The sequence below is a fragment of the Cyanistes caeruleus genome, chromosome Z, assembly GCF_971803275.1.
Source record: "Cyanistes caeruleus chromosome Z, bCyaCae1.hap1.1, whole genome shotgun sequence".
NCBI lineage: Eukaryota > Metazoa > Chordata > Aves > Passeriformes > Paridae > Cyanistes > Cyanistes caeruleus.
Genome location: NC_141732.1, coordinates 42,805,630 through 42,831,007, shown reverse-complemented (window position 1 = coordinate 42,831,007; position 25,378 = coordinate 42,805,630). Strand labels below are relative to the sequence as shown.

At 37.0% G+C, this 25,378-nt stretch overlaps 1 protein-coding gene across 25 annotated transcripts in view; it reads left to right on the top strand.

Annotated features, from left to right (window-relative positions):
• The window catches only part of AOPEP (aminopeptidase O (putative)), a 191,831-nt gene that overhangs the window by 64,005 nt on the left and 102,448 nt on the right, over positions 1–25,378 (top strand). For 14 of the 25 annotated variants that reach the window (XR_015280671.1, XR_015280672.1, XR_015280664.1 and 11 more), the window contains 5 exons: positions 7,000–7,189; positions 8,903–9,009; positions 14,172–14,274; positions 14,381–14,488; positions 20,600–20,643. Coding sequence is in view for 11 of the 25 variants with exons in the window: in XM_086868364.1 (XP_086724490.1) it covers positions 7,000–7,189; positions 8,903–9,009; positions 14,172–14,274; positions 14,381–14,488; positions 20,600–20,643 (552 nt within the window). In the remaining 14 variants the exon portion in view is untranslated. Of the gene's footprint in view, positions 1–6,999; positions 7,190–8,899; positions 9,010–14,171; positions 14,275–14,380; positions 14,489–20,599; positions 20,644–25,378 lie in introns of all 25 variants that reach the window. The other 11 variants (XR_015280670.1, XR_015280662.1, XR_002870269.2 and 8 more) reach the window with 1 other exon arrangement.

The following is a 25,378-nucleotide window of genomic DNA, read 5'->3' as shown; positions in this document are numbered from 1 at the left end:
TCACAGTTGTATGTGATATATATGTACTGTCTTTTTATGTTTTCTTCAAGGTAGTTGGTTTGGTGTTAATATTGAAGATAATTGAATAATTATCTTCTTTAATAATGGTGTTAATTTGAAGATATTGAGAAGGGTCAAGAATTGTTTCAAACCCTGCTGTTTCTTTGGTGGTTTTGAGTTTAGGCTCATGTTATCCTTTTCCTTTCACTATATAAATTCTTCAGTTTTATGGCAAGTAGTGGTTTTGCTGTTGAACAGCAGTAGAGTTTCTCCTGTGAGGGCTTCACCCTTGTTTATACATATCCTCACTAGTCTGGTTTGGGGCTGCAAAATACACAAGACAGAGGAGAATACCAGTTCACAGAGCAGCTGCTGCATGGGTGTTCAGATCCTTATTTAGGCACTTGATTGAAATTTGCAGTTTCCATCTTGAATTGCAGTATTGAGTTGACTGTTACTATCCTCCTTCCAAAACATGGGGGTTAGTTTTCTTTCCATGTTGCCTACCCCAATGTGTTGCTGCATGACTTAGAGAATAAAAAGTTAGTCATCTGCTCTAGAGTGACTTTCAGCTGTAACTTCTGCCACTTTTTGGTTTCTCCCTATGATGGTAGTAAGGCAAAACTTTAAAAATTAGTTTCCATTGTTTCTACAGTATGCTCAGAGTATTCTATTAGATCCTTGTCTCCACAACTGCATCTGAATATATATTTGAGTTTCTGGTATACTGTAAACCTAGGAGATTTACAGTAAAGAAAAAAATTGTAGTTCTCTCAGTACTGCACTGTAATATACACTAGACCAATGCAGATTATAGAGGTGAGAATGTATGTTGAGTGTTCTTGTGTCTGTATTCCAGTGGCACAAGTACCCACAAAGATAAATTAAGCTAACATTCAAAGTCTGATGTAGATACTGCAGACGTCATGTTGATACTGTTCTTTGTATTACTGGAAGAATGTACTTTTGTTATGGTTTGCCACTGGCCAAATGCCAGGTGCCCACAAAGGTTGCTCACTCACCCTCCCCTCCCATAGTTGGGCAGAGGAGAGAAAGAAATGAAGGAAGGGTTCATGAGTTAAGGACTGGAAGAAAATATTGCAAGGGCAAATCAGGCTCAGCTTAAGGGTACGAAGTGAATTTATTACTAACAGAGTCAGAGGATAATGAGAAGTAAAATAAGACCTTATAACACCTTTCCCCCCCAGCCCCTCCCTCTTTATGACCAACAATGGAGGGAGACAGGATGTGGGGATTTTGGTCAGTTCATCACTGAGATTTTTTTCCACTGCTCTGGGAGAGGAGAGTCCTCCCCCTGTGAGACCGTGGGGTCCCTCCCACAGGAGACATTTCTCAGTGAACTTGTGCAGCGTGAGTCCACTCTCACGAGCAGCAGTCCTGTCAAAACTGCTGCAATGTGACTCCCTCCCACAGGCACACAGTCCTCCCAAAACTGCTGCAGTGTGGGTCTCTCTTTCCACGGGGTGCAGCCCTCCAAGGACAGGCTGCTCCAGCCTGGAAGCAGGGCCTCTCTCTCCTCCAGGTCTCCCACTGGATCACAGGCCCCTCCAGGCACTCACCCGCTCCAGCATGGGCATCTTCCCCATGGGCTGCAGGTGGATCTCTGCATGCCCCACGGATCCAATGGGCTGCAGGTGGATCTCTGCATGCCCCACGGATCCCATGGGCTGCAGGTGGATCTCTGCATGCCCCACGGATCCCATGGGCTGCAGGTGGATCTCTGCATGCCCCACGGATCCCATGGGCTGCAGGCGGATCTCTGCATGCCCCACGGATCCCATGGGCTGCAGGTGGATCTCTGCATGCCCCACGGATCCCATGGGCTGCAGGTGGATCTCTGCATGCCCCATGGATCCCATGGGCTGCAGGTGGATCTCTGCATGCCCCACGGATCCCATGGGCTGCAGGTGGATCTCTGCATGCCCCATGGATCCCATGGGCTGCAGGGCACAGCTGCTGCACCATGGTCTCACCATGGCCTGCAGAGGAATCTCAGCTCCAGCGCCTGGAGCATCTTCTCCCATCCTTCTCCACTGACCTTGGTGTCTCCATGTGATTTCCCTCACATGTTTGCACATCCTCTTCTCTGGCTAGAAGAAAAATTGTGCATTCCCATTTTGGTTTGATTTTGTTCTTAAATATGTTATCGCAGAGGCATTACCAGCCTTTCTCAGTGGCCCAGGCTTGGCCAGCAGCATGTCCATCTTCAGAGCCTTCACACATTGGGTCTGCTGGACATGGTGAAAGCTCACAGCAGTTTCTCACAGAAGCAACCTCTGTGGCCGCCCTGCTACCAAAAACTAGGCCATGCAAAACCAACATAATGTTAAAGGCAACTGATGAGAGTTTGCATGAACTATTTGTGAAGAACTGTCATTTAATTCTCTTAACTTTCCCAAATTCCAGTAATCTTTAAATGTATACCTTAATTTTAATGTGTTCCTGTGAAAATATTTGAGACTTCTGCTGTCGCCTTCTACGTATTTAAGAAGGAATTTTTTAGAACTACAATAACTATCTCACCCATTTATTATCTGATTACATTTTTTCTAAATAAAATACTCAAAATATGATTTTTAATATATATACACACACCTGAGTGGTATCTGTAATAGTGACTTTTGGTGCTACTTTTGACTTCAGAAGCATTATTTCTCAGGCAACAGAAGTCCTGGCTCTGTTATTTCCACAAGTATGTAAGAAAATGTATGTGCAGATCTCTGTGTATTGAGAAGGAAATATTTCTACTTCAAAATGAATGGAACAAGTCTTTTAGAAAAGCACTTCATGTTCCCATCCTAAATGTGTATTTAGGTTCTTGCACATACATTTGGCTAGGGTTTGTGCTGTGTGTCTCTTCTGATTATGTGTGAGCAACCAAAGATGTCACACTGTTGCAGTGTGCAAAGCAGCACTTGCCTTTAAGTCATGAGTCCAGAGGAAGTTTTGAAAAATTGCTGTTAAGAAATTTGGTTTCTCAAATGGGCAGATTACTGTTCAGAGCTTTAGGACTCATTGGAAACCTTTTATTTGTTAAAGAGATTATCTGTTAAGGACGTCTACATTGGTGGATTTGAATGATTGGAACATCAGGATTCTCTGGCCTTTTACAACAATTTCTTTCCCTTTGGAACTCAGTTTTTTCCTTTGTGTGTATCTATGCCATTAGTTAAAGTGTTGAGATTTCCCTTAACTGCAATTTAACTGGGGAGGGGAACTTGTTCTTTCTTCCGGTCAAGTGATGCAAATATCTAAGTTATGAGCATGGGATTCAGGTCAGAATAATGTTCTTTTACTTTAGAAGGGTAACCAAGTTGTTACTTGTCATAAACAAGTCATTAACTTCTTTTATTTTGGAGTCATTGGGAACTTGTCCAGCTTCCTGGGAAGGACTTGTAGAGTTGTTGTTTTTTTTTGTTAGATGGGAGAGGTTTCCCATCTTTCTTACCACATCCAGTTTGCCCGTTCCGGCTTGCTTTAGAAACTTGGACCCTACTTGCTAGAGGCATTTATAAGCTGCACAGTCCTTGTCAGGTCTTGATGCAATTTCTGAGGTGAATCATCTTTGTCCATTTCTAATGTATGAATGGATTTCTTTTAAAGTAGAATCAAAGAAATGGATATCAAGCCTTATAATTTGCTCCCGCTAAATCAAACAGATGGTAGGAGGGCCAAATTTATCTTCTTATTTAAAAAACAACAACAACAACAAAAAAAACCAAAAAAACCCCAAAAACTCAAGCTTTTGCAATATAATTACCAGTCAAATTATTTTGTTTTTCACTGAGACACTCACTTGAATTATTGAATTATGGAGTGTTTTAGGAGCAGTGCTGGTAAGTTACAGTGTGCAATTAATAATATTCATAACGTTTTCCCAACACAGAGAGGACATCAGCCTGTTCAAGTAAGTGCTGAGAAGGGTCACTAAGTTGACTGAAGGGATGGAACACCCTTCCTGTGAGGAGAAGCTGAGAGAGGTTTGTTGAGCCTGGAAAGCAAAAGGTTTTGGGGTGACTTAACTGCAGCCTTCCAGTACTTGAAGGAAGCCTATGAGAAAAATGGAGAAAAACTTCTTGGGAGAGCAGGTAGTGACAGGACAAGGAGGAATGATTTCCAGTTCAAAGACAGAAGATTTAGATTAGATGTTAGGAAGGAATCTTTTCTGTGAGGATGGTGAGGCTCTGGAATAGGTTTCCCAGAGAAGCTGTGGGCTCTCCATCCAGGCTGCAAGATCAGTCTGGATATGGCTCTGAGCAACCTGGAGTAGTGGAAAGCGTTCCTGCCCATGGCAGCAGGGTTGGATCTACACAATCTTTAAGGTCCTTTCTGACACAAGCCATTCTACAATTCAATGAACATTGCATGTCCTGTGATGTTAAAAAGGTAGGTTTGGTTAGTGTAAGTGAAGCAGAGTTTCTGGAATTCAAATATTTATTGAAAATAGAAAATCTGTGTTTTAAACAAATACATAGATGCAAACTTCTTCCAAACTAACTAGGTGCTGGACATCTTCCAGAGACGTGTTTAGTCTTTGATAAAATTACTTTCTAGAAAAATGGAAACTTTTGAGTGGTTTGAATTGGAGATAGTATTGTTTGTTAAGGGCAAACAAAATAAAAGAAATCATTTAAGGTGTTCTCAGGAAAGGAAATTGCTGGCTCTACTCAGACTCTAAAATTAAATTCTGTTGCAGTACATCATCTTATTTTAGCCTTGTAGGAAGCCATACTCATATTCTTTGGCCAAAATTTAACTCGTATGCATTTTTCTTACTGAAGTGATTGGTAATCAGTCTGTGAAAGAGAATATTGTCTAAATGTGGTATTTATGTTTTTTAAGTGATTGGATAAAGCAGGAAATACAATCTTCATTGTATATTTACCTACAATAGATTTAAAATGCAAACTGTTCTTGGAGCCTTATTATGAGGCATGAAGTTACTTTTGTTTTGCTTAACTAAGTAGCTGAAATGTTGCCACCAGTATGTCTGGAATGTTATTTACTTGGTCTGCTTCTGCGGTTTTTCTTTGTAGCACTGTACACATGCCACAGCTAGGGGTCATTTACTTAAATCTGACCAAAGTAATACTCAAAACTGTGGTTATTATTCTCATTGGAGGCTTTATAATGAAAGATTTATCATGTTCTGTAATTTCTGTGCTCACACTTTCCCCCTGTTTCTCTCTCCCTTTGTTCTCTTAATCAGAATTGCTTTTGGCAAAGAGTTGGAGAGATGCTGTTTTTACTTGGTTTTTTTGTGTTGATTCCTCGATTTAGTACTTTAACTTCTTGCATTGTTTTTACAGTGCCATCTGATTGAAATGTATTAACTTTCTGGGCTGTGTAGCTACTTTTTTTAATAAGGAGATAGTTGTTGAGTACATTTTTCTGTGTAAGCGTGTATCATATTTTATGGTCCCAGTTTCAGATTGGGTTGGAAGAAAACTGGAACTGGTTGCTGGAAAACTGTGAGTGTTTTAACATTTCCAACGGAAGGGTAGGATGGGTGGGGAAGGTCTTTGGAATGCTGATGAATAATATTTTACTGTTGGAAGTGTCCTAAGGCCATAGACTCCCCTCCCATGCTTGGAAGGCTAGACTTAAAGACCTCTGGTCTTGAAGGTACAGTTGTGTTTTATTTTCTTTCTAACTGAGACAAAAGTGAGAGAAGAGTTGAATTACAGATCTTGGATACCTCAGGTTAACACAGGAACACACTGCAGATGGTGGTCTTGGTTTGTGTCCTTGCTGCTCCCATCCGTGACATGGTGCCCCGTTAACCCCTTGCATGTTAGTCAGAGGGATGAATTCTGCTACTTTTATCTCCTAGATGTACTTAGTTTCAAAAGTTGTATCAGTTTTGATATTAAGGTATGTAATGTCCATAAGCATAGCAGAAATTGCCTAACAGTAGCACATGAGTTAGGAACTGCAATAACTTGCTGTTCAGGGTATTTTCAATAGCAGAGTTTTCCCCTGCAATTTCTTCTTTCAGTGCTTGAATACAAAGCAGAGTAGATAAAGACTGGGTTGTTCCCCTGCTGTTATGAAAAGCAGATATTTACTGCTTCTCACTTCTGTGGTTGCAGTAAAATAGGTCCTCCTATCTCTGCATTTGCAGAAATGATCAACTCCTGTCATGAGATGGTATCTTCTTAGCTTGTTTGTAGTTTTGGCAAACACACGTGCTTTACTGTGTATGACACTTTTTACTTTTGGATAGTGATTTGTTTTCTTTATTAAATGTTTCTCCTTTATTTATTTCTTTGATCATTTGACTGATAAATACTTGCTGCCAATGTTAACACTGCTTGTATTTTATTTTCCTGACTTATATATAAACATTTCTGTTGAAATAAATGTCTTGTAATATGAAAAATATAAAACTTTGATTTAAGTTACTTCTTACAATTAATAGCCATTTGATGGTTGAATGCCATACAACTCTATGATGGATTTTTAGTTGGATTTTCTGCCAACCAACAATAAAGTACCGCTTAATTCCTACAAATTCCTGAGATACAAACTATTAGTCATGACCTAGCATGCACACACTACTAAGAAGCTAACAGGCTAATAAAGCCTACCTGAAGGGAGCCTACAAGAAAGATGGAGAGAAGAATCTATTTATAGAGCATGTAGTGACAGGACAAGGGGGAATGGCTTCAAATTGAAAGAGAGTAAGTTTAGATTAGATATTAAGAGAAAGTTCTTCCCTGTGAAGATGGTGAGGCACTGGTATAGATTTCCCAGGGAAGCGGTGGATGCCCCATCCCTGGAAGTGTTTAAGGCCAGTTTGGATGGGTCTCTGGGCAACTGGGACTAATGAAAGGTGTCCCTGTCCATGGCAAGAGTGTTGAAACCAGAGGATCTTCAAGGTCTCTTCAATCCAGTCCATTCTTTGGTTCTGTTATTGTGTCCATGCAACACACATTGTAACAGTAATGGATTTTGTCACTCATTTCTTTTGTGCAGCCCACACATCATCTTTCTGTCACAAAGTGTACTGCCAGGAGGAAGTCATCTCTGTGGAACACGTCTGTGCCATGAAATTGCTCATGCTTGGTTTGGACTGGCCATTGGTGCTCGTGATTGGACGGAAGAGTGGATAAGTGAAGGGTTTGCCACTTTTTTAGAAGATGTATTTTGGGCTAGGGCACAACAGGTAAGGTGATAACATGTTACTTCAAAATTAATGTGGAAATAAAAATTAACTGTGAATTAGATATAAATTAAACCTCCTGTGCTATGAAGTAACGTTTTAAAATGGTATTGGAATTAGCATGCTTACTTGATTAAAAAAAAAAAAAATTTATGCACAATGAATGCAAGTCTTTACACAGGTAGAGGTCAGTGCAAATGAAAATAGAAACATCTGTTTGTCAATGATTACTTTCCCACAAATTTTCTACTCAGGTATTAAAATTCAATTATCAAACAGTTGCTGTGCATTCTTTCCACTTCTGTTGTGTACCTGAAACTGGAAAAATCAACAGTCTTACTGCATATTGTAGTATTCCAGATGCCTAATTAAAATTGTTTGGTTTTGTCCAATGGATGACCAAGAAGTGTACTTCAAAGCAGAATGGAAGATGATTTTAAATAGGGCACACTGACACACTTTTTTTTCTCTTCTACTGCCCAGCATGTTACTGTCCTGTCAGAGACTTAGAAATCACTGTCTGCCTTAAGTTGAAAAGCTCATTAAGTTGCATGTCAGCTAGTAAAGTGTTTTTCTTATGCAATTCTTACTTTTGTAGCACCTCTGCTACCTCAAGCGTTTTGTGTGTCAGTTCTTTCTTCCTGCGCCTTTGTCAAGTTCTGCCCATTTAGTCTGCAGACCTCCACCTGAGCAAGAGCATGGTACAACTGGGAACTGATATAATGCACTCTTCTGAACCTCCATTTTATTATCTGGCATATTTATAGCACCAAACAAAACAGAGTGCCTTGTTATGTACCATATTTCTGGAAAAAGCGAGAGAGAAAGGCTGTCCAAGCACTTGGCTTTTCCCTTTTGGTTCTAAAACTCATTTGTGCCCTCACTACATTTCTGTGTTCATATTAAGTCTTTGCTTTTGTTAGTCACTTGAAAGCATTTTGATTGCAGTAGACATCTTCCTTGGAACTGAGTGTAAAGGAGAAAACAACAGAACAGTGTGATTCGTTCCCTTGTTAATGTGTAAAGCATACTTTCTGAACACTATTGAGTAGTTTTGATGCAATGCAGCCATAGAATTTAAGGATCATGGGTGTATTCCATAGTGCCTGAGAATAATTTTAGTTGTGACTGAATGTAATGCTGGGTAATACTAGCTGCTTTTGCTTTCCCCAATTTCCCATCTATTTTTACAATAGCGAAACATAAACTCTAATTATATTCAAAGTAATTATTTTTCAGCTGGCAACCTGGAATTTATTTCATAAATTGGCATATCTGTTAACATTATGTAAACGGGGGAAAGTACAACAGGGAATTTCGCCGAGTATGGCTGTAGAGGAAAGAGGAATGAAGCCAGGACACAATGTAGCTCTTTGCTCTCACTTCGGAAAGAGTAAGGAGGCAAGCAAAACCTCTATGCCAGGTATCGCTACTGTATATTCAGTTCATTTCTTGCCATTCACTAAAGGGAAAACAACATGCCCATCTCCCTCCTCAGTCTCAACTATTTAACTATTGATTTGATGTGCACAGTGAGGCTTTTGTTTCCCCTAGTGCTGCTATTATCTCTCATGTTATTTTTTTGTCTTGGCTATTGGTACTGTTTCATGCCTCTTCTGCACATTAAAGAGAAGCAAACCAAGTTTCTTCTTCTGCAAATTATTATTGTCTGTTGGGAAAGAACGATGAGTGATCTGTTTTTTGTTTACTAAGCAGCTGTCACATGATGAAATAAAAGGGCAACAGGAATTGAAAGCTTTACTTCGCTGGCGCAGACTCAGAGATGAGGTACAAAACTCTGAAGAAGAGCTGCAAGTTCTAAGGTAACAATATGGTAACATCATCTTCACTTTTGTATGTTCACTCTCTCCTCTTTTCCACATTTTCTCCCTTCAAAATACATCCAAATCATCTGATTAAATCTACTGTGTTTCCTTATTTCCTTCTAATAAACAAAGAAAATGCAAATTAAACTGATTGGGTTATACATCTTGACTTTAATGCAATTACATCTCCCTTTCTTACAGAAAGCTTTTAGAAACCATGTGATTTAGTTTGATATGAGGTGTCTTAGAAGTTTACAAGAGCTTCTGTTCAGGGAAAAAATAAAAGGCCATTTCCTGATAAAGTTTACTGTTGAAAGCCATAACAGAGTCATTTTCTTGGCTGAAGACAAGCACATACATTAGCATGGGATCTAACTGCCAAGCTGAATGAAGCTTTGAAAAACAAGGAAAAAATATAATATATAAACTATATAAACCTGCTTTCTCATTAGAAAGTACTAATATTTATACTTAAACTAGATTGCTGGTCTTTAGGTATCACATGCTAAACTCAAGGTTCCTTTGTAGATAACTAAAGACAGTCTTCCTTTGCCAGTGATTAATAATCTGGGTAGTTCTGATTGGTGTGTTAGGAATTTTCCACAGTCTTTGATCTTGAGTGTCTTGTAATTTGAGATCCACTGAGCCTCTGTGGCTTGTCTCCTCATGGTCTTCAACCATGAATAATGAGGTTTCTAATCTTAGTTCACATTAGCCATGATTTCTCACCAAATCATGGAAGTACAGGGACAGATTTCAAACAATTATGTAGTCTATTCTCCTTCTCTGAAATAAAGGCAGTACACACAGACCATCCTAAGTGGGTTCTTGCTAATATATTCTTAGAATGTTCCAATAAAAAAGTTTTCATAAGAGAGACAAGCTATATTAGTGTCTCAATAAGACAGTGTTAACAGTTAAAAATTGCTTCCTAATGCACAACTGAAATACTGTTTATTCAAACAATGTAGATTTCATTTCTTTCTTTCACCAAGTGGAAGTGACGAAAAAATTGATACCCATATTCTAAATTATCAGCTTTTAAATGTTTTTGGAAGACTGTTGCTATTTCATTCCTTTAAAATCTTCCCTTCTTCTTGTGCTTGCCCAGTAGAACCTAAAAGGCTTTACTATATTTGGACACTAGAGAGTGTTCACCAACATAGGAATTCCTCTCCAAGGCTTCATGTAATCCAAAAGCATATCACCATCTGCAAAACTCTCGTCTTCCACTGATGTCTTTTACTTTATTTTTATTGATGCACTGTGTATCTATGTGTAAGCAGAGTCAATGAAGTTACACAGTTGTGTAAATGTTCAGGTGTGCAATTTGATCATAGTTGTAAATGAAAAAGCAAGATTAATCACTAGTTATTATACAGCTGCTGCCAACACAGCTACCAATTTGCATGCTGAGATTTTTGTTTGTTTTAATTATTTTTTTTAATATGGGTTCTTGGGATATCATGCTTATCTGGGTAAGTCTTTTCCACTTTCAACACTGTGGAATCAAATTTGTTGCCCTTTGTGTGACTTATATACCTGTTACTTTCAGTCAAATGTTGCATGGTGTAAATTTTCAAAATAATTTTTTTAAGGGCCATAGTACTTCGTAGCTGGAAACTCAAGAAGGATTGATTTATTTTGAAAATAAAACTTATGCTTTCTATTGGGTTGCACATTTATTAGACATGATAATAAGCATTGTTCTGACCTTTTGGATAGTGATATTCCTAATGCTAATACGAAAGAGTGAAAAATTAATTTCTCATTTGAAAAATGTGTCTCCAATAGACACTTCAGGTCAGGAACATGATGCCGCTTTGTGATTCTAGCCATTTCTTCTTCTCTGATATCCCTTGTTCTTTGTGATTGCATTTAAGGACTTCCTATTGATTTCAGTCAGATATTAATATTTTCTATGATTTTTATGCATATGAGTAAGTTCTCTTTTTGCCTATTTACTGTTGGTTTTGTTTCTGGTTTTTTTTTGTCATCCTTCTGAAAATATGTTCTTGTGCTTTCCAGAAATGGCATATGAGAGAGAAAATGTCAGTCCTGGTTGTGAGTCTGTACTGAGGCTTGGGCTGGTTCAAACTTGTGTTTTTATACAGGATATTGAAAGTGAATTATAATTGTTACTTCTTGCCAGTCATTTCAGGAAGAAAAAAATCAACCAACTCACTCTTCCTAAGCATAGGCTCATTCTTCCATTCCTTTTTTTGTTCCCTGCTCATCATATGGTTATCTGTGCTTTCTCCTGACAGCTGTAAATATCTGCCCCAAACTTATCAGCTGATCCTATCAATTTTTGATCCATCAAATGAATACCTATAAGATTGGGTGAAAGCACTCAGCAAACTGATGATCAGCCTGATGTTTCTGCTAATTATGGGTACTTGGTATTATGTTATAGTAAGTAGCATGTCATAAGCTACCTGTTAAAAAAGAGGTCAGGTAAGAAAGAAATCGGATAAGTGCCTTTTCAACAGGCAGCAGCTCCAAAAGGCAGCACCAGCACATCTTAATATTGAAGATGGAGTTTGTGGCACTTCCATGCTCATACAGGATGAGACTTCCAAGAGAACTGTGCCTGTTTTCTCACAGAATTTGAAACAAACCTACAGGAATTAAAACACCTGTGAAAAATGTTTTGGCACTTGTTTTGCTGGTGATCTTCAACGCCAGCACTTTCTATCCAGCACTCTTATGTTAGGAAAGCAAAGAAGACCATTCTGTTCTGCAGAATAAAGCTGGTGTTGACATTTGTGTCATCTCCTGGCCCTTATGGCTGAATTGCAGCTTGTGGTTTTCCATTAAGGCAAGCCAATGTTGATTAAATTAGTCTCTGAGTTCCACTTGTGTCAGGTCGATTCTGTCCTGAAGAAATGCTTCTGACTGCTCTGTAGGTTTTTGAAGAGTTTTATTCTCTCTGTAAGGAAATGTGCTTTCAGATGGTCTCTTATAATCTCTGCGTAAGTTTTCATGACCACCTGGCACATCAGAGCATTTAATTACAAAGGACATCCCAGAGCATTGTACTTTCACTACTGTAATGTACTCATCTGCCCAACAAACAGAAAGCAGCATCTTCTACTTCCTTCAGAAATTTTCCAGGATCTAAAATGTGCCAGATAGCATCTTGAATATTTTGAGACAGCTTGCCTTTAGCATTATGCTTGGATTTATCCACTAGGTTAGATACAGCTTTTGTAGATCAGTATAGAAAGATTTCAGTCTCTGTACTTTCAATGTCTGGTAAATACAGTAAACATTGCTTTAAAACAGTGTTCTGAAGTACTGATAGCAGAGAGCAGGGTTACATTCTGAACAGTTACACTCCTTTACAGAAATTTTCAAGAATATATATGCAGCCTTTGCAGAGAAATGTGTTAAATGTTTTCTGTATGGAATTCTTCACTACCATCATCCAGATGCAATATGCCTTTCTAGTCAGTCCTAGGATGTACATGGGCACAAAATCAGAGGAGGAGGGAGGTATGGTTGCCTAATTTAGAATAATTGTGATTATGAGGGAGATCTCAATTTAGTGTGGATTCTGTAGCCTGTGCTCAAAGTCTATTTTCCACAGTCAATAGACTGGGCTATATATTAAGAGAGAAAAGAAGCAGTTTTTGCTTTTTATGTATGCAAAGAATGATGAAAAGTCACATATGGAATGTCAGCAGGTCTTCCTTCCAGGAGACTGATCCAGAGGGGAAATAGCTGTATTTCTGCTTTCCTGCTGTGTGTCAGCAATGTTTATACAGTCTGAAAGAACTGGAGTTGCCATAGTATAAAAAAACATTTACTGCTATCTTTCTTTCAATGTTGAGGGAAGATCATAGTGGAAAGATATTTATGAATGATAACATGGAAGAGGACTGTGTTAGAAACACAGTGTAAAATTCAATCTGGTTTTTTTCTCTCTATTTTATTTCAAAGTTACATTTTATGAAAATTTTGTGTACAGTTCATTTCATGTGCATAGGCCCTAATAATAATGTCTTAAAAAAAACCCCCGGTTTAGTACTCTGGACAAAACTGTAATGTGAAACTGTGACACAGATACAAAAAGGGAAGAATGTTTTCCTCAAGGGAGACACAGATATGGAAAAAAACTTTGATCACAAGTGTTAGCTCCTCAAATCACTCCTGCTTGAGAGGTGTGGTTTGAAGAATTTTGCATTGCTGTGGCCCGTATTTCCCCTATTCTGTAGAAATGAAGGGAAAGACGTTTAGTTTCAAAGACTGGCCATTTCAAAATCCATATTTAGAACTGGAGAGGTTGTTATAGTCATAGGGTTAAACTCCTAAGACAGGCATCTGTTCTCAGACTACTGCTAGTTGGGTTGTTTTCTGAATAGAAGAAAAAATCTAGATGATCTAGATTTTTCAAGACATACTATGCCTGTGAAGGCACTTCTTAACAAATGAAGAAAAAATGTTTGCATAGCTGCTCTTTAGTTTCAGTCCGTGCTCTTTAGATCCTAGAAGTCCTCCACACTTAACTGTTGTAGATTAGTGGCATACCATAAATGTTATGTTAAAATACTGTATTACATTTTAAATCAGGCAATAAATACTATCTTTCTTCCTAGACATTGTCTGTAAACCTCAAACCTGTGTGCAAAATTCTTCCTCTTTTAAAATTTGAATTTTTCTTCCAATCCAAATGAAAAATGAAAATCAGAACACTCTGCAGCAGTCTAGTGCCTGCAGATGTAAGAGGTTGTTTTTGCAAGAATAGTCATGTAAGCTGTTAAGCCAAAGTTCAGGTAAAAAAAGAGAAAATTCTAGTCAAACATAGTGACTTCACTATCTTTCCCTCCACTTCTCTTTCCCCTTAAAATGTTCTTTTCATTTATTTGTTTCTCTTTGTTCATAACATGTCTGCACTGAAGAATGACATGCAACCTGGTGTTGTGCTGGCTGTAAAAAGGCTACCCCAACCTACTGATTAATTTTATTTAGAAGAAAATTTACTTGTTTGACTTTCTAAGTCAATTTATGTACTTAAGGTGAAGAAAAAGCCTGAGCTAGTTACAAGTGTTTAAAGTTATTATGTCACACAATGCTTTCAACTATGAGAACCTGTAATGTATGACTTATTTCTTTACTTACTCATCCAAAACTTAATTAGCATGTTTCCATTTTAGGCCCAAAAAGGAGAGCACAGGAGAATTGAGTGAGTCTGGAGCCTCTGTTGTCAAATATGGTCTTAAAGCAGAAAAAATCTTCATGCAGGTTCACTATTTGAAGGTGAGTGTTGTCAGCTGATTGTTTTGAGGTTGCTTTATGAATATCATAAAGACTTTAGTCTTCTGGATATCAGAAAATTCACAGCTTCTGCCTTAATTTTTTGCAGGGTTATTTTCTTTTACGATCTCTGGCAAGGACAATAGGAGAGGCCTCATACCTTGCATCTTTACGGAAATTTGTCATTAAGTTCCATGGGCAGCTCGTCCTTTCTCAGGTATTTCCTTGGGCTTGTTCCTCACCTTTTGGAAAAACAAATAACCCAAACTTTTGGCTTGGCTACCTAAATCATCACTTATGCTTGTAATGTAAGGGGAGAGGCAATTGTAATTTGGCAATATAGGTAAAATTCCTACCTGCTAGAGGGCAGAACATTTTTTTTCATGGTGACACTTGAATCACACCCTGCTAGTGTCCAATAATATAAACAATGAGGGATTTTTTTTTAACATGATACTTCAAAAGGCCACTATTCATATGTACTGATGTTCTCAAAGATTTACCACACTGGAATCATACATATGTAATCTATTAGTCTGTGGTTTTTGGCTGTGATCAGTCAAGTATTTTCCCTGATTCCTCTCTGTTTCTGAAAGAGATTATACTTATGAATTGATTTTTTTATTTTTTTTTCTCTGCATGGTGTTTCATTCAATACTTCTAATTTCACCCTATTTCTTGTAAGGACAAAGCCAACTAGGGTTATAAGTAGAAATTTACCTCCCGCTAGGTCTTTCTGTAAAAGTCATGTAACTACTAGCTCTAATTTTGTTTTGATTCAGAAAATTACGTAGCTCTCTGAGCCCAAAGTTGTCAGAATCCTGTCACTGGTGATGAATCCAGCTTGCACAAATAGCAGTGCAGCTTCTTGCTTCAGTAATGCTGTGAAAACAACCATTCATTCATGGGGGTGTCTGTGATCCGGGTCACTGAACTCATCGTGGTAAAAAGCAGGCCAGGAACAAAACCCATGACACCACAAATATTTAGCATTGCTAGAAGAGCAGCGTGATGACAGTGAGGGGCGAGGGAAGAGAGAAGGGCTATGAGTGACTTTCTGAAGCCACCTTCTTTGCTGAAGTCTGCTTATTGACTTGTAATGTTGAAATGTTTGAGGATATTTAGGACAGTGATAAATATCTCCTTGAAACACTAAGGGCCTCTGATTTTGTGTAACCCAAATCTAACGCTTCCTGTTTCTTAGAGGAAAAAAGTGATTTTTTGCTTGCATGCATACTATTTTGAATCTCACTTTTATGGGGTGAGATGTATGCCCAGATATCTTACAAATAGCTTACGGACCTGTGATATCTTTTTTATGTCGAGTCACCCAGAGGTTAGGAGCAGTATCTCTTAAGACAGCATTTCTGCCCCTTGGAGGAATGTTTGGGTTGTTAAGGGAGTTAATACTGCTGCAGTTGTTTCCTGTGTCATGTTACTGAGACCGTAAGCAGTTACATTTGGCATAATGTGGAAAATGCCAGTGACTGTACGAGCCTATATATTAGGGTGTCCAAAATCATAAAAATGATGCTTCGCTTTTACACAGCTGGATAAATTTTGAAAATTACAGAAGTTGTGAGACTGCTAACAAGAAGCCCAGCATTTTAAGCTGGTGGTAAGGAAGGTGCTCGGATTTTGGTAAGAAAATGTTGCTTCTGGTTGATGTAGGGTGAGTTGTGTCAGTAGACTGTTTGAATGCTGCAAAATGTTCAGCAGACTGTTCTACTAGTCATGGTAGCTAGCTAGCACATACACTAGAGACTTCTCCCTTTGTCAACCTAATTCAGTCTCCTAAAATGAAATACCACATCCAGAAACATCCATTTTGGTTATTGGGTTAAAAACTGCTCACTGTTTTTTTATTGAATTATTGAAGCAAAAGTTAAACTTTTGTTTCTTAGGCTACTTTTTGTTTGGACATGTGCAATATGTCCATAACTATGTGCTTAATATAGGTAAAGAAAAATAAAAAAGGTACTTTCCTTCATTTGGAAATACCACCTGATATGGTGGAAAAAGAGTGTTGTACATTAAAACTTCTATTGTTTGCTTTTCCCTTGTCTACCAACAGCGTAAGTCCGGGTCCTAGTGAAGTTCTTGGGAAGAGAATTTTAACATCATACTTGCTTTTAGTCACTGAAAAATGAAAATGTGATAGGGCTATAACCAATTAAAGTGCATTTTCTGTCTTTTTAAGATTGTGGTTTTTTGGGGTCTGGTATAGGTAGATAATGAATCACAGCAGGAGTTGTAAATGCAGAAGAAATGAAGTCAAGTTAGTACAAAGTTTCTTATTCAAGATCCTTCTTGAACAAACATGCTGTCAGCGTTTAGATGAATAAAAGATTTAAAATAAATAAAAGTGCAAATGCTAAGTTTAAATACTATAGTGCTATGCTTTCACCTTGTCTAAAATAACTGTAAAAGTTCCCAGGTTTAGGGATTGTGGGAATGAGGGAAAGTAAAACAGTGAAAAATTGCCCATGTTATGAATACTAGTCTTGTTTTCTGCGGTGTTTGTAGTAATTTTCCTAGATGGGAGCTGCAGGTGCAAGGAAATTACTTCATATGTGAAACATTAATCAGTTTGCCTTTTTCCTTCATTTTGCTTGCATGCTCAGTAGATTTTTAATAGCAGCTTTATTTTAGTTGAGTTAGTAACAGATGAGTAACACAAATCTGGAATCTTTGAGAATGGTTTTTAAAAAAAAATTCAATTTTTCTTTTTATGAGAGAATTCACTTACAATTGCTTTGAGTGAACTTTTAAAATAATGACTGGAGTGGTTTTTACTATAAATAAAAAGAAAGAAGGACAAGTTGCTGATACTTTTAACAGAGTCAAAGCTGTTGTTCTATTTCATCTTGAAATAAAAATACCTTCAAAACGGAATTGTTTGCCAACTTTAATTTTTGTATGATTCTGTCTATTATAATGGCCCACAAACTGACTTGACTAAAGCTAGATGGAGGTTCTATCACCTGGGAATTGCACTGTTAATCTGTCTGGTAATGATTGCTGCCTGATGATAGAATGTATAGTGGGGGAGTCTTGCTTACTCAAGATAAAAAGTTGTCACCAGAAGCCAGGAAAGCCAAGAAGATGTTTAGGGAAGGAATTCCAAATAAGCAGGAACCTAGAAGGGTTCTCATCATTTATTTTTCCCACCTAGAATGGAAAAATTAATATTTGCTGCTTAGTCATGTCATTAACAAACTGCATATTTTTTAGGAATATTTTAACTTTGAGTGGATTATTCCTTCAAGGAACTGGATGTAAGTGTAGTTGAAGTTTATTTGTTGCCAAGTGAATGTCCATTTGGATCTATCACTTTCAGTCATGAGATCTCCACTGTTTTTATGCACCCCATTATATTCCAGTCAAAGATTTTAAAGAAAAGTATCTGTTGGTTGTAGAGTACTTAAAATGTCTGGATTTGAGATTTTAATATGAAGACATAACTTGACTTTTAATATTGAGTGTTCTTTATTTGATATTAATATGTGTGATCAGAGAGAGCTACTTGCCTGATGCTCCAAAACATTTCAAGGGTAGAAACTTGCTGGCCATTGCTCAAGACAAAAGTTGGAGTAGTATTAAAACACCTTTTGGCATGAAATAAAAGGTCTTCTAACACCACATATATCTAGTTACCACTTTAAGGAGAGTTCATTTCCAGTTACTTCTTTCAACCTGTGTCTCAGGTTTTGGGTCCTGACTCCTCTTTGCTTTTGGTTCAGAATACAGTACATCCATTTACTGTGCAGAGAAAATTTCTCCTTGATGTCAAAGTCCCAGTCTTTATCCCAGCAAAAGCCCCATGTTAAGGCTGTGATTAAAGTTACTGGCTTCATTCAGGATTAAAGTGAGAGCAGATGAAAGTCACCAGGGAATTTAATTATAAGGGGCTAGCAGATCCTTAGTAAATGTGTTGAATTCATTTTTTTCAATGGCTTTTCAGCTTGGCCAAATATAGTAGAATTCCATGTTTTCTAGCCTCAGGGTCTCTAGCCAGGTAAGAGCAACATGATGGAGTTATAAGAAAGTGAGATTATTTGATCATATTAATATAAACCAGTTTGTTAATGTTGCAGCACTGTGATAGCATGTAGTGGTTTCTAACTTATATAGTCTTTATGCCTTCATTGAATTACTTGCAACAAAGACAAAAAAAACCAAACCAAAGTATAATTTGCCTTATGGTCTGATCCAGAATATAGTTAGGGTTACCATAGTTATCTACAAGTCTTTGCTTCAAAGTGTAAAATAAAGCATCTTAAAGAGGTGACATCAAATCTTAAAAAAACTCACATTATTGTCTGACTTTTCTCCTGGACACTTCTGAACCATTTCATCTGTGGAGGAAGAAAAAGTAACCTGAGAGTAAACTTTCTCTCCAGATAGTTATAATGGCAAAATTATAAACAGCTGAAAAGTCAGACCTATAATGAGATGTGTCATGCAGACTTGATAGTAGACAACTGTCAAAAGCCATGCTAATAAGAAGTAAGTGGTAATTTGCTTTCCTACTCCATTTTGCAGCAGTTGAGCAGTTAAGATATAATAGATTAATCCTTGTTTTAAGAAGATGTGTAGAATGACGGTGCCTTTTTCTTAATAGGCATTTGGAAAAAAGACTGCTTTAATCACAAAGAAGATGCTTAATTTCATATTATAGTATACAGATTATGAAACCATCCACTGTGATTGATTATGAAAAGTTGATGGAATCTAACCAGGGAATCTAGTTGCATTAATGTACACACTGTGCAAATAGGGTGAAGGATAACTACTTCAGGTTTACTATTCCCACACTTTTGAAATAACTTTAACTATGATCTCTTCATATTCTTTATATGGATATAAGCTCACTGTGTATCCCCATCAAAACATTCACAAGTGGAAGGAGACAGTAGTTCTCTGTTTATATACAGAATAATGTAATGTTTACGTACAACAAAACTGCAAGTAGTTGTATGAAATAAAGGGATTTGACATGTCATCATCATCATCATCATCATCATCATCATCATCATCATCATCATCATCAATGTCTGCAAAATACTGTGAATGGGACAAAATGATTCCTGCCACAGTTAGTGATGGCTTTCCTGCCACACTGAGCCCAGCACTGTGTAATTTACTTTTTGTCATAAGCCAATTTTGCAGCCACTGCAATGCAACCTGAACCTCACTTATGACCTAAAGGAGGAAGGCTTAACTGCGTTACCAGTAGTTTCAGTTGTGCAGTCTATTTTACTTTGATTCCCTAACAATGTCATACTCAGACAGAGAAACAGTATTTTTTGTTGACTGTTACGTCATGTTCCATAAATAAAAGATTTCTACCTTTTAAGAAACATTCTTCAAGACTTTAGAGAGCAACAATTCGCAATTGTTGTACAGTACAGTCAGCCTGTACTTGTATACTGAAGTGAGGAACATTATTAGTGTATGAAACTTGTCTCCACAAAGATTAATGCTAAGAAAGCAGATGCATTTATTTTATGAAACAGCATATAAATGAATAATTCATATTAATAAACCCTATTATTATGTGATTGTTCAAAGGAGTGTATTCTGTCAAAATGATTGTAATTAAAATTAGGTTGTGTAGAACACAGGGTGCCAGAGAACCTTTTAGTGATTGATGTCAGTTGTAACTTTCTTAAGAGGGCTTATCATACTGGTATAAGTGAGGATGATAGTAATGCTCTTCAATTGGCATTGCATCGTCTTTGTAAAACCATGAAAAAATTCCTAGTTATCTTTTATTTGAAGAATTTACTCCTTAGGTGATGTGGTTATCAGCAATATTGTGAATTTTGTCATGGAATGAAGAGTAGGTGGGGTCTAATCAGGCACATGCATTAAGGAAGAAAAAGCTTTATGCAGTTATGTAGTTAAGGACAACATAATAACGTAAGCACTGTGAAGTGAGCGTAAACACCCTTAATTTTGGTGTTTCTTAACTTTCATATGTAAATCTGCACCCTCTAACAGTTTTAAAATAGTTTGTGTGTTTGTATTATAGATAAAATAAAAGTAGGAACATGGGATTGTGTTGAAATAGTCAGCAGTCTTTTCAAGCCTGTTTTCTTTCAATGTTGACAGTTCTTGCTTGAGTGGGTTGGAAAACTGACAATATAATGTATAATGTATAAATAAGAATATACCTTATGTTGTCATTATATCACCATAGTGGATGTTTAAACTTTTTTCTTATCGTTCTGTTATCTGTAGTATTTAATCTCTCACTACCAGTGAAGACACAGGGTTCTGGCTTCGTAAATATACTAACTATGCTCCTCTGTTCATTTTCCAGGATTTTCTTAGCATGCTGTTGGAAGACATTCCTCAACAAAAAAAGTAAGAGCTAGTCTAGAAAAGCCAAAGAAATATGTAGAAATAAGATTTTAATATGTGCTAGCCAGAAGTAGTGCTAGTCTGAAGATTCCCATTACATATACACACAAAAAACGACGAGAATTGCTGTGGTTGTCCTATACCATGCTCTTGCCAAACAGTGCCTCTAACATGCATATTAGGTCAGAGGTGATGTCCTGTGTTCACTCTGCAGTCTGAAATGCCAGCATAGCTGCCTGCTCAAACTAACCTGTGATTTGCCTGCCAACTGCTTTTGGCATATGGAGCCCTAGAGCAAGGATGCTAGAACTTTGCTGTGAAAAAAAAAGCTTCTCTGATACCAGAGAAGATGGATTTTTTCAAGAAGTATTCTGGTGCCATCCCCTTTCAGTCATACATTGTGCTGCATGAGGACGGATGAACATGAATAGAAGTCGAGCGTTGTTTGCCTGACATGTCCTTCAAAATCCTCCTGTGACTGTGACTGGTTGAAGATGATAGTCTTTAGCCACACTTTGGAGCTGTCCATGCTTACAGTTTGGTTTGTTCTGTGCTGTTCTAGACTGTGCTACAAATTCAGATTCTTTTGTAGTGAAGGTTTACATATTACAGTTTTAAAAATTATTCACTTGAAAAATACATTGTTGAAGGCCAGGATTGCAAAAGTGTTCATAACTCTGTGTGAATGCTTTGGAGAAAAAAAAAAGAAAAAGATTATATTCATTGAGGTCAAGTGTATTGTGTTTTTTAGTGAAACACTTCCATTCCTGGTAGCTAAGGAACAGAGAAGCTAGGTATCATTGGGAAAATATATTTTGTGGTATCTCAGGTTTAGTTTGGGTGATTTTATATTCTCCAATGATGTAGTGGATAATGCTCTCTGTGTATGATTCAATATTGTTTCTAGGCCAAATATAATGAGGTATATTATATGGAATAGATGTGAAAGTGATTTTAAAATTATTATATATTATATGTATGATTATATAATATATATTACACACATATATATGATTATACATTGCCATGTTAAAAAACTCCCGTTTTCCTTCATTTTTTACTTGTGTTTCCCTGAACTCCAAACCCAGTGCAAAATGTTGTTGCATAAGCATCCATATTTTTATCTAAAAATATATTCAAACTTTCTATGAGACTAATGCAAGAAGTATAGCTCCATTTGTGATGCATCACACTACAAAATGTATGAAAGAAATTTCAGATATATGGTAATTCATTTTGCAGTCATAGATATATATATATATAGCATATCTGAACTATCTATTGCCAAAATTACTTGGCAGGTACCAGCAGCAATGCAAGGAATCTTGATATATAGACGGTCTTTATTTCTTATCTGCCGTGAGGGTGTGTTTTTTATTCTTGAATGCATCCTGTGGTTCGTTCAGAAATACTTACCTGAAGTAAAAGAAAAGGGAGAAAAGATAAAAATCAAGTATTTTTAGTGATTGTCTGATCACAAGTGCTTTTTTGCACAAAGTCTGATATAGGAATGAAGTGCATTTCAATATTAGAGCAAAAATACTTTGTAGCACCCTCAGGTGCTAAAACCTCTCAGGCTTGCACATTTCTACCAAGTAAAATTTAAATGTTTAGACTATGCACTTTAAACTTGACAAATATCAAGCACTCTAATACACTGAAGTTTGTAATGGAGGCTGGTCTTAATCATAGAAAAAGAAAAAATAAAGAGATATTTGTAGTAGGTACTCAAACCAAACCTTCCTCTCAGCTGTGACAACAGGGGCTAACTATGTAGCTATTAATGGAACCTGGCTTATGGGAGACTTTTGTAATGTGAACAGGATGAACATTGGCAGAAAACTGTTGTGAAACAGTGTGGAAATTTTCTGTACTTATTACACTGTAGTAATGTAACTTCAGCTTTCCACTATTTGATCCAGGGACTGATGTAAAAGATTCTTACCTCCAAGTATTTAATTCTTTTAGCTTTATTCAAAGGAAACTTTTTTAGTACATTCCCAGTGATGAATAGCTCCAAGATCCAGATGTAACTTTTTATTGATCTTTGCTGCCTTCTTTACTTGGAGGAGGTGAGTTTTATGCTTAGTTTATAGGGCTACTTCACTTCCTGCTCTGACTCATTTACAATGGCATGTTCGCTGCAGGAATCCATGCTGTGAAGCAGAATCCTTCTCTTTCTGGACTGCAGCTGAATACTGACATCAGATAAGCTGAGCAGTACATTGTGGTCCTTTATAATTTCTGAACTTGCCTTTAAGACTGATTATTTGTCTGAGTGGAGGACTAATGGAAAGAATGACAAACAAATATCGATGATTATCCTTCTCTGTTTACAAAGCCTTTTAAAATATTACATGCACTGGTTAGAGCCTCACATTATCATGGCCTTTCTGAGGAAAATCTACAATACTTCCCACCTGTAACCAAGGTATTTTATTTACTTATATAATTTGAAACTTCACTACATTGAAAGAAACCAAACCAAACAAACAAAACACCAATAAAACCCCCTCTTATGTGTCTGTATATCAGAGTGCACTAGATTTAATAAAACTCCAGTGGCTGTATTCTCCCCAAGGCTTACACCCATAGTCTTTGCTGCAAGTTGATCTTTTCCACATCTGCCCAACATGTGAGCTTTGCAAAGAATCAGTATTTGCCCTTGTAACAGAGGGTTTCACCAGTCTTAGATAAATCAGAATTGCTGCTTGTGCAACCACTTTATGACTGCAGAATTTTTTTTAACAGGTCAGTTAAGCTCTTAGGGTTTTTTTGCTGGTATTTTTAATTTTTTTTCATTCAATGAAGTAAACAAATCTGCTAATAAGCTGTGGTTTTAATAATATATGATAGGTAAAGGAAGGCTTGTGTTATAGCTCTCCTATTTGTAGTTTTAATAATCCAGGTTCACTAACTACGTCCCTTGGATGTTTTCACAAACTGACAATTAAATACTCTTTCTTTCATGTGTGCTTTCTTTGATTCACATCATGTTGTCGTGAATGTGATGATTTTGAATGAGACAAACAGCTGATAGACACATAACTACTGAAACAAATCATTGTGAAAAATTATTCCCAGTGGTTTTCATTCCTCAATTTTTTTTTAGTAAGCCAAAATGTTTATGCTGGATAAAATCCAAAGAAAATTTATCTTCAGGAAGGTATGTCTGGTTGACAATCACTAATTGGTCATTGTGTTTTGATTCACTCTAATTATGCCTCCAAACTTAGCTGGAATACCTTACTTTGAAAATTACTGACATATATAAACATATGATGAAGCAGATATGCTTGTATAAGTATTTTCAGTTAGATATGGCAGATTTTTCTATCTTCCTTTACCCTAAAAAAAGAAAAGTTGCACACTTTTATGTTTTTTCTCCTCGTTTTAGGCATTAAATGGTTTTATGTTAAAGTTTGTAAGAGTACCTTACAACCTCATGCAGTGAAAATTTCATGTATAGCCATCTTTTATAATGCTAATTTTCAAATTATCATTAATGCTATTATTTTAGAGACTTTGTTTTAAAATGTTGAATCTGAACCGTGTGTGATGTTAGTCATTGCTAAACCCATTGTTCTTATCAATCTAAACAAATAGACAAGGAATGAGATAATGGATGTAAACAATCTCATTTTACAGTAGGGAACTGTTGTACAAAACAATTGAAGAAACTTGGTCTTGTAAGAGTTACTGCTAGTCAACTCAACCCAGATCCCACTGTCTAATACAGAACCTTAAGCAGAACATGATTCAGGAATTCATACAGACACCAGATTTAACTCCTTACAGATGCTTAACTGCAATGTAAGCAGGTGGTAAATGCCCATACTGAACTGCATCCTCTACAGATATCAGGCTCTCTATTCTTTCTCTAGGACACTTGTTTCGAGATGGCAGTCTGTTTGTGAAAATTTTTTTTGGGTATATTTCTACGTCAAACAATTTAGCAGAAACATTTCCAACATCTTCATAGTTCTTCAGTACTGACAATTAAGAGATTCAGAGTAGATCTTTGCAAAAGTCTGCTCATTACAAATGTATTTAAAAAAAAATAGTGAATGCCTCTTAAACAAGTTTTTTTTGTTAGGTGCCAACAAGAATATCCTCATTTGGAATTAAATGAAGTACTTGTGTGCAAGTACAACAGATAAGATTGCATATGGTTGTATGACAGTTGTATGGTGTTTTTCTGAAACTGTGGGTGCTGCTGGCAGAAAAAAAATCAGTGTTCCTGGTCTTGCCCTTAGGAAAAATGACAAAGTTTTAGGAGAGACTGAGAAACTTTCTAGTGGTTTCTCCTGGATTAGTGTGGTGTCAAAACAGTGTGATTCCCCTCAGCGTCATAAGCTTATTTTAAACCCAGTTCTTGGAATGAAATAGAGGGTATGTTAAACAACAGCTCTACACAGCAAATGTAACATGGGTTATTTTGCAGAGAATTTTTTCTCACACTGTAGGTTTCATTTCTGGGAATGGGGGAAAAAGATGATTAGCTGACATGGTGAGGCTGTGTTTGTTATCCCTTGGTAAGACAAATTAAGTGTGCAACTAAGGGAATTTTCCCCAGCTCCTAGCTCTGCTTCAGCATTAGAACACTATGCTGTATTTGGTTTAATTCATGCAATAACAAATAACAATTTTTTTTATCATGCTTATGCTTCTTGAGACAGAATAAATGGTACAATCCAAGTGATCTGCATTTGACTGTATAAAATTTTGGTGTCTTGTT